The following is a 15,726-nucleotide window of genomic DNA, read 5'->3' on the forward strand; positions in this document are numbered from 1 at the left end:
AATGCAAATCAGCTTATAACTTTTTTTGAAAAAAAAAATTGTTATTCTGTTTCTCACTGTTAAAATAAACCTACCGTTAAAATTATAGTCTAAAATCAAAAACAGGAATATATTGAGCAAATATTTTTTTTCCTAACTTTATGGGTGACTCACCTGAGGTGGGAGAGGTTTTGGTTGGCGTCGTAGCTGGTTTACCAATCTTGGTGGGTGGTTTAAGACCACTCGGCTTCCCCGTACTCATTTTCCCTGCTTTATGCACACAAATGTGCTATTCCTGCAGGGCCTTTACCAGATAAGACCAGATAAGACTCCTTAACAAAAGAAAATAGAAGTTTAGTTGCATCTTAATTGTGAAGTCATGATGAAACAGAAATAGCAACAGATATTTATTCTGTATTATGAAGTACATTTGAGTGATTATCAAAAAATGCAGGACAGTTCTATCCATCAGTTGTTGTTTGGATTTTAAGATGTGGGCGTGGCACTCTACCATGTGCTTGTAGGGGCGGGGTCCAAACAGACCACATGAGTCACAAGTTTTTGAAGAGTAAGAAGTCTCTTCTGCTCACCAAGCCTGCATTTATTTGAAGTATGTAAAAAACAGTATACTTTTTGAATCTTTATCACTACGTAAAATAACTGCTTTCTATTTAAATATATTTTTAATATAATTCATTTCTGTGATCAAAGCTGAATTTTCAGCATCATTACTGCAGTCTTCAGTGTCACATGATCCCTCTGAAATCATTCTAATATGCTGATTTGCTGTTCAAGAAACATTTTGTATTATTATTAATATATTTAAAACAGTTGAATACATTTGTTTTAGGACTCTTTGATTCAAAGATCAGCATAAAAAGCTGTTGTAGCATTATACACTATACTATTCAAAAGCTTGGAGTCTGTATAATTTTTTTTTTTTTTTTTTTTTGGGGGGGGAGGGGGTATAGAAATTAACATTTTTATTTAGCAAGGATGCTTTAAATCGATCAAAAGTGATGATACAGACATTTATTATGCTACAAAAGATTTCTATTTCAGATAAATGCTGTTCTTCTAAACTTTCTTTTCATCAAAGGAACCAGAAAAAATTATACTCAGCTGTTTTCAACATAAAAAATATATTCTGTGCAGCAAATCAGAATATCAGAATGATTTCTGAAGGACCATGTGACTGCAGTAATTCTGCTAAAAATTCTGCTTTGAAATCACAGGAATACATTATATTTTAAAATATATTCAAATAGAAAAGAGTTATTTTAAATAGTAAAAATATTTCTAAATTTTACTGTACTTTGGATCAAATAAATGTAGGCTTGGTGAGCAGAAGAGACGTACTAAAAATCTTACTGTTCAAAAACTTTTGACTGGTAGTGTACATCATCAGAGAGCAGAGATCACTATAAAACAATAGGGGCCACAACTATTCTTAACATCAATGTGTAAAGTTTCCTGTTTCAACTGTTTTCAGTTATTTTAGCTGTACAAAACAGTCTCGTTGCTACAAACTAGTATTTGTTATCATATGATTTGAAGTATTATGGCAACCATAAACAAACTGGAGTGTTGCACAAATAGTTGAACCATTTACTGCATTGTTATTCACCTATATACACTACCAGTCAAATGTTTTCTTCTTTTTTTAAAGAAGTCTCTTCTGTTTACCAAGGCAGCATTTATTTGGTACAAAGTACAGCAAAAACAGTTTTTGAAATATATTAACTATTTAAAATAACTGCTTTTTATTTTAATAAATTTTGCTATGTAATTTATTCTTGTGATTTCAAAGCATCATTACTCTAATTTTCTGATTTGCTGCTAAAAAAAAATATTATTATTATTATTGTTGTTGTTAAAAACAGCTGAGTATAACTTTTTAGGGTTCCTGAATAGAAAGTTCTGAAGAAAAACATTTCTTTTAAGACATTATAAATATCTTTATCACCACTTTTGATTAATTTAAAGCATCCTTGCTCAATAAAAGTATTAATTACTTAAATTGTATAGTCAAAAGCTTTTTATTTCAGATAAATGCTGATCGTTGGATCTTTCTATTCATTAAAAAATCCTGGAAAAAAATTACTTTTTTAAATTTTGATAATTTTCAAATATATTCAAACAGAAAGCTTTTAGATAGTAAAAATACTTTGGATCAAATAAATGCATGCTTGGTGAGCAAAATACACTCTAAAAAACAAAACAAAAAACCTATCTGTTCAAAAACTTTTGACTGGTAGTGTAGGTATTCACCCATAACAGCTAAGGAATTCAAAGTCCGGCACATTTACAGGAAATAGCTTACTTCCTCTTAAATTTATGAGGTGGGTGTGTTGGTATTGCTTTGATACATAACATTGTATCTAAAGATTACCATGTTCTACCATGTATCATGGTAAAACATGGTTATAGAAGCACTGGCAACACATGATATTAGTGACTGCTGAAGAAAGAATCCATATTTATTATGATGATGATGGTTGATTTACATTCTGCCATCACTATGGTATTTTGGTGGGAACTGTTGTTACCATGGTAACCATGGCTATTTGTGTCAGCTAATGACAGTTAATCCTGAGTCCAAAATCATTTATACTTGCACTAATCCACAGAATGACACACAATAAAACTTAACGGTTACTCGCTTACAAAAAAAGCACCATGGTACTACATTGGCAGTACCTTGTCTTTGCGATGATAATATCACCTACCATCAAAGAACTTTTCTGTGACACCAATTATAACATAATTGTTTACTGTATCAATAACAAATCAGTTATTCATTTTAAGAAAGAATAAATAAAGTTAGCAGTACTTTTGCCTCTGGTTTGATCAAAATATTAAAAATAAGACGAATTAATGCCTCTTAAATGTAATTCGCGATTTCAATCAAATTCGGACTGGGCTGACTAAACATTATTGTTATTGTTTATTTTTTTAGCGAGCTAACGTTAACTAGCCAAACGATAACTGTCAACACAAATATCACAACTATCCACAAATTTCACATTGTGTTCCTCGAAATAAATATCAAAATGTCTGTTTTCAGTCAGTAATTCAGTATATTTGTGTTTCTACGTGGCTGTGACTTCACGTCACAACAAACTGTCTGCTAGCCGACATTAGCCAGAAGAGCTAAATCCTCTAAATCCAGCACAAATTAGCTCAATGCCGTAAGCTTTAGAAGGAATAAAGTTATGATATTCTCTTACCTGAATCGTTTTAATGTGTAGCATTCCTCCGTGATAAGCGAAATGAAGGGATTTCGTGTTTGTCTTGATGATCTCACACTAGTGGTGATGATGATGGGTGAGGCAGTTCAACACAAAGCTGCACCCAAACACTTTAATTACACTGACTTTTGTACATCTGAATAATGTAAAAATGAGCAAGTTCAACAACAATTCAAATGGGCTGGCATCGAAGACAGTGGAAAAAAAGTGGGTTAATGAAATAATGCACAGAGACTTTTGTTGTAGAATAAGTTTGATGGTAAAACACTTGTCTTTTGGGCTCTAGGGAGAAGCAGAAAATTAGTTGGCCTGTGATAAAAATGCATAGTTTTGAGTCTCAATCCTGTAATATAGTTTCATCATTTATAAACAACACAGACATATTTTTGGATTGAATGGATGTGACTAGAAAGTGTCAGTGGTCTATAGCGGCCACTAGTGGCCAAATCTACATAGTGACCAAAATGGTAAAAAAATAATAAATCGTTTTTTTTTTCTTGTCGCGTTCTTTTATTAATTCATTTTTAATAAAGTTGAACTACCAGTCAAACGTTTTTGAACAGTAAAATTTTGAATGTTTTTAAAGTGTCTTCAGTTTGATTTTTTTACCATTTAAATTAACTTTTCTATTTGAATATATTGAAATGTAATTTTTTCCTGTGATCAAAGCTAAATTTGTATTTATTAAGCCTGCATTTATTTGATCCAAAGTACAGCAAAAACAGTGAAAATTTTGAAATATTTAAAATAACTTTTCTATTTGAATATAATTTACAATGTAATTTATTCATGTGATTTCAAAGCTGAATTTTTGCATCATAACTCTAGGCATCCTCCAGAAATCATTCTAATATTGAGATTTGCTGCTCAAGAACATTTATTATTATTATTATTATTATTATTATTATTGTTATTATTATTATTATTATTATTATTATTATTATTATGTTAAAAACATATTATTATTATTATTTCATGAATAGAAAGATTAGAAGAACAGCATTTATTTGAAATAGAAATATTTTGTAACATTATAAATGTCTTAATCATCACTTTTAATCAATTTAAAGCATCCTCACTAAATAAAAGTAATAATTTCTATAAATTCTTTCCGAAAAAATAAAATAAAAATATACTGACTCCAAGCTTTTGAATGGTATAGTGTATAATGTTACAAAAGCTTTTTATTTCAGATAAATGCTGATCTTTGAACTTTTATATTCAAAGAATCCTGAGAAAAATGTACTCAAATGTTTTAAATATTGATAATAATAATAATAAAATGTTTCTTGAACAGCAAATCAGCATATTAGAATGATTTCTGAGGGATCATGTGACACTGAAGAGTAATGATGCTGAAAATTTAGCTTTGATCACAGGAATAAATTACAGTTTAAGATATATTAAAATAGAAAACAGTTATTTTAAATATAGTAAATATATTTTACAATATTACTGCTTTTGAAGTGTTTTGGATCAAATAAATGCAGGCTTGGTGAGCAAAAGAGACTTATTTAAAAACTTTTTTTTTTTTTTTTAAAGTCTTTTGACTGGTATTGCTGATGTGTTTTAACCATGTTTCTGACAGTAACTGGTTGTCTGGTAGTAAATTCCAGGTACATTTGCACAGATTTAATGATGATATAGCCTCATTATTATCAGTTTTAGGCCCTTCCTACTGTATTCTGAACCTGCACACATTCCTGATGCATTACTCAACAATAATTAAAGGATTATCAAGGTGTTATTTGCATGCATAGCTGTTTCATCTGTGCTTTATGCAGCTTATAACGGAATTACATTAAAAACAGCCCATGACGGTATTGACTGCAACATTGCAATTTGTAATTGCAAAATTAATGCATGCATATTCACATATTCCCTCATCGAACATCCGGGGAATTTAGAAAATATTCTACAGATGAGATGTGCAACATCTGCATGACTGTGTGTATGTGCATCACCAGAGGGCGCATGCACTGGACATGAGGACTGCTGAACTGATCCATTACAAAAATACGGTCATATCTGGACCATAATATAGTCGTTTCTAGACCTGAACTCAAGAAGACAGTATAGATCTTGCAGTTATCAGCACATGGATGTTTCCGTTTGAATGCAGCGCTGGTGTTGCATGCTAATCACATGCATCTATGTTCAACGCAGACCGAAAGCTTCTGCAATACACTCGAAGACCAGGAACCCGAAGGAGTCCAAAAAAGATTTGTGTCCAATAAAAAACATCGTGTTTAAGGTAAGATGCACAAGAAGCATGATTTGAATTAAATAAAAATAAAAATGTAGAGCTGTTATGTTTTTACCCAAATAATAGGATGCGTTTTATAGTTATCACATTAGTATTATACACATCAAACAAGAATAAATGGAATATGTGCAAAGATCTTATGCACGTGTGGAAGGATCTTTTCACATTCCAGCTGCTGCCATTTTGTTATGTTTTAACCCCCCGGTTCTGTGCGGTCATTTTAATCAGATACGACTTAGATAGGAGTCGGACATATTTACATTTCCCCAAAGCATTGTGACCTTTTCTACACTAGCCATCTGAACACACACGTTTAAGTGGTTGTTGTATTTCCGGTCAAATTTAATCGATCATTGTAAAATAGAAAATGGAGACTATAACACTGAGAAAGTATTAAACATTTGGTCTTACAAACCAATCATGCACAATGCAAAACAAGCAAACACAGAAATGAAGACATTAGATTTTAAGCGCATCCATAATCATAATGCAGAACAGACGCAAACAAATGGATGACGCTTTTTCTTTTCGTCAATATTCAAACTTTATGATTGTGATTATTGGCTTTGCTTTAGAGTAGCTATATTTGAAATGCAAATAAAAACATACTAGCGCCATATGCAACAAATGGCAAAGTTGATTCAGAGAGCAAAGAGTTAAGTGAGTTAATAAATAAATAAGTACAAGCAGCCACAATGCAGAACACAGAGAGGAAAGTGTGATACTATTGGCTCGTTTGATATAAGCAGGTTCTGCGCAGAACCGCTCACAGGTGATGGTCTCACCAAGGGGCGGGGCTGTGGTGATGACGTAATGCGTGACAAAATACTCTCGCGAGAGGCTGGCAGCCGCAGTTGCTTTTATCAAACGGCTCTGTCCTGGACCAGAGCCAGAGCCATATAGAAAGAGAGTTGCGACACGCTTTGATCTCGCTGCCGCGCGGTCAAGTGGTTCATGGAGCTCTCAATAGTTCCAAACAACTCCTTGCTGTCAATGTGTTTGAATGGGTTTAAGCAGGATAGACAACAGTTTTACTATATTTGCAGCAATTTCGAGTAATTATTAACACATAATGTGCATTGATTGTGTATCGATAACTTCTCTGAATACGCTTTACAATCGCATTTTATTCTAGGGAGTGATAAAGAGACATAATTAATATGTTCTCATACTTTTTGGCAGTCAAATGTGACCAAACACCTTAAGTGTAACTTTTATTCAATTATATAATTGTAATATATATAGTTCAGTTCTATATAGCTAATATTTAATTTTTTTTTGTACTAAATAATACAGTATGTGCAATAATGATCCTGACCATTTAAAAGATAACATTTTGTAATAAAGTATTTATATTATAGTTAGTGTGATATTTAAGGTAAAATACAGTTGAATGTGTATTTGGACATGATCAAACACTCTTTTTTTATGTTTCGATTTAACGATTTAATGTTAAATAAAAAAAAAAAGTAATTTACTCGTGTTATTTTATGATATTCAAATATACAGCATAAGTGAATATTAGGCAAGTAAAAATTGCATTTAACACAATAGAAAAGATGAAAACAGTGTTTAAAAAAACACAAGGCAACCAATTGCATTCAGCATACATTTTTATCGTGTTTCTTGAATGCAGTCTTTACTGAAACTCATTCAACCTCCTTCAGTGAGAGAAAGATCGCAGAAAGACTAAAAACGTAAAAATATGACAACTAGTATCTGGCTATGGTCGCTGTTGCGGTGTTTTTCTCTTTATCTAACTGCATTTACAGTATAACTGTTTATTTTTTAAAGATTAACATTAACTATAACACGCTTCATAAAATACCACTACTGGTCAGTTTTCCGAGAGGTCAACTGATGCGTTAAAATGTTAAAAAATGCAGTAATTTCTTCAATTTACCGGCGTCTGTGCTTGGGAAACGCTGAAATGAATCGGCTTCAATGGAGGAGCTATTGGTTGTTTGGAACTATTGGCCGCTCCATGACACGCTTTATTTCCGCATTCCTCAGTTCCTATGGAAGCCTATGGGAGTGTCGTAACTCTGTTTCTCTATGGCTCTGTCCTGGACGACACAGGTTATCGCTCATTGGCTTATGTAACCGGTCTGTTTCAGCCGCTGTTACTCCCCTCTGCGTTGTGTAAGAAAGACCAGGACACTTGCCACTTCAATTCACTGGAGCAGGTTTATTAACAGTCACGCCCAACATGGACTGGCCACCTTCTGTGGATTAACATCAATAAAGCAGATAAATGACTTGTGGGCATCTCATTACAGCACATTCCTCTCGCCAGTGTATGCAATATGAACTCTGATGTATAACAATTGAGCAATATGATCATTAACACTGAAACACACTATTAACACAATAAAAGAATATAAAAGACAATGAAAAGGTAAAAAGAGAGAAATACCTGTGGATTAACATCAATAAAGCAGATAAATGACTTGTGGGCATCTCATTACAGCACATTCCTGTATGATATAACACCTGTTAGCTGACTTACAACTCAGAACCATGCTAACACATATGCACATACAGCCCACACGATATATCTTCAGATTATTAATCCATCCACACATAAAACATGCAAAAGAACACTGCATATAACTTCAGTAATTCTTACAAAATGAAATCAAACCGATTTATACACTTTGCAAACTCAATTAATTCAGAAAATGAAGAGCTCCGAAATCGCTTACCTCTCGCCAGTGTATGCAATATGAACTAACGAGAAGTGTGCGCTCACATCAAAATGGTAGCGCTAGACGCAAATTTCAAAATAAAAGCCTCTAAATGGTATAAACATATATCAGTCCTAGGAATGCAGAAATAAATCAATAATACAATAATAAGGATTTTAGTGAAAAAGCAACAATGTATTATGTTCAAATTGTACTCAATATAACCCGTTACATTCACCCCTTCTGGATTTCGCTAAAATCCGTACTGAATATAAGTCAATTAGCTGGTACAGGTCTGCAATGAAACATTCATTAGTTCAACTTGTAAGTTACCCAATAATGGGTCAAGAAAAACCTCAGGGTGATCAAGCCCAAGACCATCTTGGAACAATATGATGCCTTGTACACCATAATATGACCTGACCCTTACACCGAGTTAACGTCTCTTTATATGACATCACACAGAGCAAAATGCAATAGAATACTCCTTAAAACAGAGAAAGAAATGACTCAGATCTCCTTTTCAATTGATTTCCTACACTTTGGAAGTAAAAGGGCTTCTGAACCATTGACTCAATTAATCTGTTGACTTTCTTAACGACTCTACCAGCCCTTGTTCTGACACCCTGAACGTCAGGAACTGGAATTTGGGTATCAGCGTCAGTTTGAATGTCAGTGGAAACTTGTGCTTGTGTATGTGTGTCTGTTTTATCGTCAAGGTCAATGTCAAGAGAAGTCAAATTTGATTTATCTCCATGTCGAAGATGATTCCGGTCACTGCTCTCTTCAGATTGTTCCTGATCACTGGAATCTCTCTTGCCCAAACTGAATTGGTCTGTTCCCTTAGCTTCCTCAACATCAAAGTCCTGGTCTAGATAGTTTTCAGACTCATGGACTTGAAGGCTTTCAGACTCATGGACTTGACGGCTTTCAGACTCTTGGACTTGACGGCTTTCAGACTCTTGGACTTGACGGCTTTCAGACTCTTGGACTTGACGGCTTTCAGACTCTTGGACTTGACGGCTTTCAGACTCTTGGACTTGACGGCTTTCAGACTCTTGGACTTGACGGCTTTCAGACTCTTGGACTTGACGGCTTTCAGACTCTTGGACTTGACGGCTTTCAGACTCTCGGTTAACCCATCTCATTGTCCTTCCCTCCAGGTCTGCTGGATCGAAGTCTTCCGCATCAAACTCCCTCCTGGACCAACATGTCTCATCCTCTGACTCTCCCGTGGAAAGCAGCATGCTTCCTTCCTCATCAGGCGACTCAACAGGTAGGAAACTAATATCCAACATCAAGTTCCTGTGCACTATCCTCACGTTCTCCTTCTCATCTTTGAGCTTGTAAGTGTGTGTCTGCAGGTTTCTGTCTACTACAGTATACACTACAGGATCCCACTTATCCGCTAATTTCCTCTTCCCTCTTTCTCCTTTATTCGCCACCAGCACACGATCTCCAATATTCAGACATGTTCCTCTGACTTTCTTGTTGTAACCTTTAGCCTGCTTCCTCTGCTCTTTTTCAGAGTGTTTCTGCGCGATCTCAGCCGCCTCATGAAGATATGACATTAATGATTTCAGGTATGTACCATGATCTACAACTACAGGGTCATGTAGCACCTGTCGGAACATAACATCCACCGGCAATCTTGGTACACGTCCGAACATAAGCTGAAAAGGAGCGTATCCTGTTGTTTCATGGACGGTAGCATTGTAGGCGAAGGTCAACGTTTGTATTTGCTCTGTCCATTTGTGTTTTTCTTTTAGAGGCAGTGTTCGGAGCATACTTCCCAAAGTCCGATTAAACCTCTCTACCCCTCCATTTCCCATGGGGTGGTATGCAGTGGTGTGAGACTTGGCGACCCCTGACAGTTTAAGAAGTTCCGCTAGAAGGGCACTTTCAAAATTGGCTCCCTGGTCTGTGTGAATGCGACTTGGGAATCCGTACACACAGAATACACGGTCCCACAGCTTCCTTGCGACTTGTTTCGCTGACTGATTCGCACAAGGGAAGGCATGAGCCAACTTTGTGAAATGGTCCGTCAGAACGAGCACATCAACTGAGCGTTTCTTCCCATCCTCTGCAGTCCAGAAATCTAGACATACCAACTCCATTGGCATAGAAGTCTTAATACTTTCGAGCGGGGCCCGCGCAGATGGTTCCGGAGCCTTGGCTAGAATGCATCTTTGACAACACTTGATGTATTCACTAATATCATGCCCCATTCCTGGCCAAAAGAAGCGTTGGCGGGCTAGATGAATGGTCCTTGCTTGTCCTTGGTGGCCTGCTGAATCATGCACACCTGTCAAAGCTTGGCCCTTGAGACTGGAAGGTAAGACCAACTGATACCGCCTTTGTTTACTGAATGGATCTTGTATGAATCGGTACAGTATCCCATCGACGACCTTAAGTTTATCCCATTGCCTGAAAAGAGACAGAGTTCTGGAATTCATATTTGTCCTTTCTCGCCTTGATGGTTGTCGCTTTAAATTCATAAAGGACATGACTATTGAAATGGCCAAATCAGCCTCTTGCGATTCGCGAATTTCATCTGCAGCAATTGTAGGAATGGTGTCAGAACCAGCTGACACTAAATCTTGGTAAGACTGAATCAACTGCACAGCTCTTGCTTGAGTTGTCTCTTCCCACCGGTCATGTGCACTTAAACAAGCATTGACAGTGTCACTATCAGAAGGTAAAGCAATACAAGACTGGTGACTGATCTGTAGGTTCTGAGCTCCTTGACGAAAGACATCCCGAACTCCATCTCCATCAACCTCCTCGGCCTCTACAAGCAAATCATGATAACGCTCCTTCATTAGCCTGCTACTCACAGTTTTAACAAAAGGGTCTCTACTCAGAGCATCGGCGACCACATTTTTCGTCCCTGCTATGTGCTTCAGTTCAAAGGTGTAAGCTGCCAGTTTGGACACCCAACGCTGCTCACAAGCGTCGAGTTTTGCCTTGGACATAATGTATGTGAGCGGATTGTTGTCCGTCCAGACAGTAAATGTTTGACCTTTCAACCAATGGCTAAATTTCTCGCAGACGCTCCATTTAAGTGCCAGGAACTCGAGCTTATGAACCGGATAGTTTCTCTGTGAATTGTTTAAAGTCTTGCTTGCAAACGCGATTGGACGAGCTCGTTCTTGGTTTGCAGGCACTTGGGATAACACCGCTCCGAGTCCATCTAGTGAAGCGTCAATTGCCAGAATCAAAGGTCGAGTAAAGTCAGGATGTGCCAAAATCACACTTTGTAGCAGACTCTCCTTGAGGCTACATAAGGCTTGATCGCATTCCTTTGTCCAATCTTCGGGCTTGAGCTTCCTGTAAGTTCCTGCTTTAGGGTCTCCCTTGGTCCCTCTCTTCCTCCTCTGCCCAGCCGTGAGAGCAAAGAGCGGCTTTGCCAAAGAAGAACAACTAGGTATGAAATGTTGGTAGTAAAGTATCATCCCGAGGACCGATTTAATTCTCTGAACTGATGGGGTACATCTATCGTCTTCCATCAAATCAAACTTCGACAGCCTTGAGATAACCTCTACTTTAGCAGGATCTACAGAAACTCCATCCCGATCTATAATGTGACCCAAGAATTTTACAGAGGTTCTCATTAGATGACATTTCTTAGGGCTCAACTTGAGGTTGTACTGCCTCAGACGACCGAACACAACTTCTAGCCTCTCCAAGGCTTCCTGCTCACTAGGCGCGAAAACTAGCAGATCATCAAGATAGCACAACAAACTGTTGAAGTTCAAGTCTCCAAAGATGCTTACCATCATTCGCATAAAGGATGCTGGACTGTTGCATAGCCCTTGCGGCATCCGATTGTACTCGTGCAGCCCAACAGGTGTCGTAAATGCTGTATACTTCTTATGTTCTTCGGCCATAGGGATGTTATAAAAACCAGACGTTAGGTCCATGGTGCTGAAGAGAGTGTTTCCGCCCAGAGCCGCCAAGCAATCAGACTGGTGAGGAAGTGGATGTGCATCCTTTATCGTTCTCGCATTCAACCATCTGAAATCTGTGCATAGTCTAAGACTTCCATCCTTTTTCCACACTAGGACTAACGGGGAAGCATATTCACTTACAGACTTCCTGATTATCCCTTGTTCTTCCATCTGGGATAGAACCTGCCTCAGCTTTTGGTAGTGTGCGGGCGGTACTCTACGATAAGGGAGTCTGAATGGACGCTCATCCATTAGCCGAATGCGGTGAACGAAGCCCTTTACTTCTCCACAGTCCAAAGCATGCTTAGAAAACACATCATTATATCTCTCCAGCAACTGGACCAACCTCTCTCTTGTTTCATGGCTGACAGAACAAGAATGGACGTCAAGATCAGCGAGGCCGACAGTTTCCAATCGCTGTCTGAAATCAGCTGATGAATTAGCTAAACACTGACTTCCACCAATCCCAAACACCTCAGCTTGACTCAACCCTTGGAAAAGTTCAAAATCCTCTAAGGCGACACATGGGAATACGTCTGCCAGTTTTCGATTCCTCTTGAGGGTGACTGGTTTGTTAGAGAAATTTGTGACTTTCACGGGAACCCAGCGATCACCCCATAATGGCGTAACGACTCGCCCAACCATTATGTCTCGTGAGGCACACCTTGAAGTCGTTGGTTCCACTACAACTGTGCTCCCTGGTGACATGGGGACATTTTTTGGCAACTTTCCCCAGACAAGGTGCTCCTGTCTTGGTAAGAGGGTGACACACTGCTGTAACTTGATTGTTCCTACCTTGTCTGGCAGCTCTGAGCCCTTCCACCGACACGTGTTGGCCATAACATCTAGGAACTGCTCACATCCTGTCATTGATTCCACTGTCTGATTAGAAACAAGTCGCCAATAATCACTGATGCCTTTCATGCGATGCGCAAGGAATTTGATCACATTTGTGCCAATGATTAGATCATCTCGCTGGCCGGGTACAACAAGAACAGGCACTATGCAGCTCTCTCCATAAATTTTCAATTCAACCTCATACATACATGTTGGCCTTGTAGCTTTACCTCCACATCCTACTAAGATGACTTCCTGTTGAAGAGGTGTGGGTACTGGCAATGCATTCTCACTTAACATCCTCTTCTCTGCTTTGTCACTGATGGTGCAGGCCATGGATCCTGTATCAAGCATTCCCTTCATTGAAAACACGTTATTTACAGTGACTGGTGCATAGAATAATTCATCAAATGCCTCAACTGCCTGGACATTTTGTGCTATCACCTTGGTCCCAGTTGGCACCTGTGCACATGCATTCTCATAGAACTGATGAAGATCAACACTTCCTAGGGGTTCTTTACTTGTGCCCACGCAGCCCCCTTCCAAACGTGAGCCACCTAGTTTAAAGCCGATGAGCCCCTGAATGGTGTCGGGCTAGGTCTGGACCTGTCACTTGTACAGTCTCTTTTACTATGCCCAGGCTGAAAGCACACAAAACACAGATGTTCTCGCCGACAATGTGTTACTGTGGAGTGATCGTGAGATCTACACACTCTACAAAGCTTGCCTTGGGGGTGATGAGATGGCATTTGGACATTTTGAGAGAGTGCACGATCAAGAAGACTAATCAGCGTTCTCATACTATTGTCATCACTCTGTACAGTGTGTGCAGTGCTGACTCGATTACACTCACCTGGCTCTATCAAAGAGCCAACATCTACTTCATCAACCTCGTGGGATGTCTGAACATAAGCGGTGACATGTCTGGTAGTAGGATGACGGTTTGGCTTTGTCGACATCTGCTCTTTCAATTCTGTTTGATAACGGTCAAGTTGTTCTTGGATCTCCCTTGCGGTCCATTTTTCTGGAGCTTTGAAACGGAACACTGAGGCTAGAGTGGAGTCAGGGCAGTACTTCACAAACATCATGGCCGCTTCTTGACATGGATCCTCCATTCGTCTTCCAAGTCTCTTCAATGCTTCTTCCGCAAGATCCGCTGCTTTATTCAACCGCACCCAGTACTCCACAGAACCTTCTCCTGCTAATGGAACAGTGGCATAGAAGTCAGCCAAGGGCATGCAAGAATAATTTACATCACTAAAATGCTGTTTCAGAATATCCATGATGACCTTTGGGTTCTCAACTGGGTTTAAAGCTGAATTACAACGAAGAGTAACTCTGACGACATCTTTAGCTTTACCCATCAATCTGCTTAACATCTCTTGATGTTGCTCTGCCAATGGTATTCCTCTCTTTCGCAGATATGTGTCCATTAGCTCCTCCCACTCACGGACTCCAAGCTTGTCTGACGAATCGCCACGGTAGACAGGAGGCTCTTTTGCGTCAGACTGCATGACCAATCTCACTCCAGTCAGGTTAAGTGAAGGTATGTCTGAAAATGTCTTAGTGGTACCTAACCCCTGTGTTTGTGCACTTCTATTCTCTCCGTCCTCATAACTAGTCTCCCTTTGAGATGCTAACATTGTCTTTTCAACTTGTTGAGCGATATGTGCTATCAACCCTTGCCAGCTTGGATCGTTTATGTCTGGAACAGCTAAAGGCAAAGTGTCAGCTGTTGGATTAGGAATATTTTCAATTACTCGTGTGGAGCACAATACATGAGGCGTTCTGTTCAATCTACTCTCTCTTACAATTGGAGTGACTGGAGTTTCACCAAAAATCTTGCCCCTACCAAGACCCAACCCAGTCATTGTTTCATCAAATTCATCTCTGTTTAAACTAAATGCCATGTTTAGTGTCACGCAAAATAAATTCAACAGAAAAATAAATGTTCAAATAGAATTAACACTACCAGTAAGTATCACTCAGGAAATAACAATCACTGAATGAGAAAATTCAGCAATCAATAGCAAAAGTCCCAAATGTCTGTTTGTATTCTCACAGTTCTTCACTCACAAAATGATGAACCTTAAAGCAGCATCCCTCGGCGACCCGACTGACGTAGATCCTGAAGCAAATCTTCATCCGGGTCACGGCACCAATGTAACCGGTCTGTTTCAGCCGCTGTTACTCCCCTCTGCGTTGTGTAAGAAAGACCAGGACACTTGCCACTTCAATTCACTGGAGCAGGTTTATTAACAGTCACGCCCAACATGGACTGGCCACCTTCTGTGGATTAACATCAATAAAGCAGATAAATGACTTGTGGGCATCTCATTACAGCACATTCCTGTATGATATAACACCTGTTAGCTGACTTACAACTCAGAACCATGCTAACACATATGCACATACAGCCCACACGATATATCTTCAGATTATTAATCCATCCACACATAAAACATGCAAAAGAACACTGCATATAACTTCAGTAATTCTTACAAAATGAAATCAAACCGATTTATACACTTTGCAAACTCAATTAATTCAGAAAATGAAGAGCTCCGAAATCGCTTACCTCTCGCCAGTGTATGCAATATGAACTAACGAGAAGTGTGCGCTCACATCAAAATGGTAGCGCTAGACGCAAATTTCAAAATAAAAGCCTCTAAATGGTATAAACATATATCAGTCCTAGGAATGCAGAAATAAATCAATAATACAATAATAAGGATTTTAGTGAAAAAGCAACAATG

The 15,726-nt window shown here is 38.3% G+C and overlaps 1 protein-coding gene across 2 annotated transcripts in view; it reads right to left on the reverse strand.

Annotated features, from left to right (window-relative positions):
• clip1b (CAP-GLY domain containing linker protein 1b) overlaps nucleotides 1–3,344 on the reverse strand; it is a 47,360-nt gene extending 44,016 nt beyond the window's left edge. For both annotated transcript variants that reach the window (XM_073829098.1, XM_073829099.1), the window contains exons 1-2: nucleotides 3,210–3,344; nucleotides 154–311 (exon numbers count right to left, since the gene is read on the reverse strand). In XM_073829098.1, the coding sequence (XP_073685199.1) occupies nucleotides 154–241 (88 nt within the window). In that variant the 5' untranslated portion in view covers nucleotides 242–311; nucleotides 3,210–3,344. The remainder of the gene's footprint in view (nucleotides 1–153; nucleotides 312–3,209) is intronic.
• Between the last annotated feature and the right edge of the window lie 12,382 nt (nucleotides 3,345–15,726).

The sequence above is a fragment of the Garra rufa genome, chromosome 23, assembly GCF_049309525.1.
Source record: "Garra rufa chromosome 23, GarRuf1.0, whole genome shotgun sequence".
Lineage (NCBI taxonomy): Eukaryota > Metazoa > Chordata > Actinopteri > Cypriniformes > Cyprinidae > Garra > Garra rufa.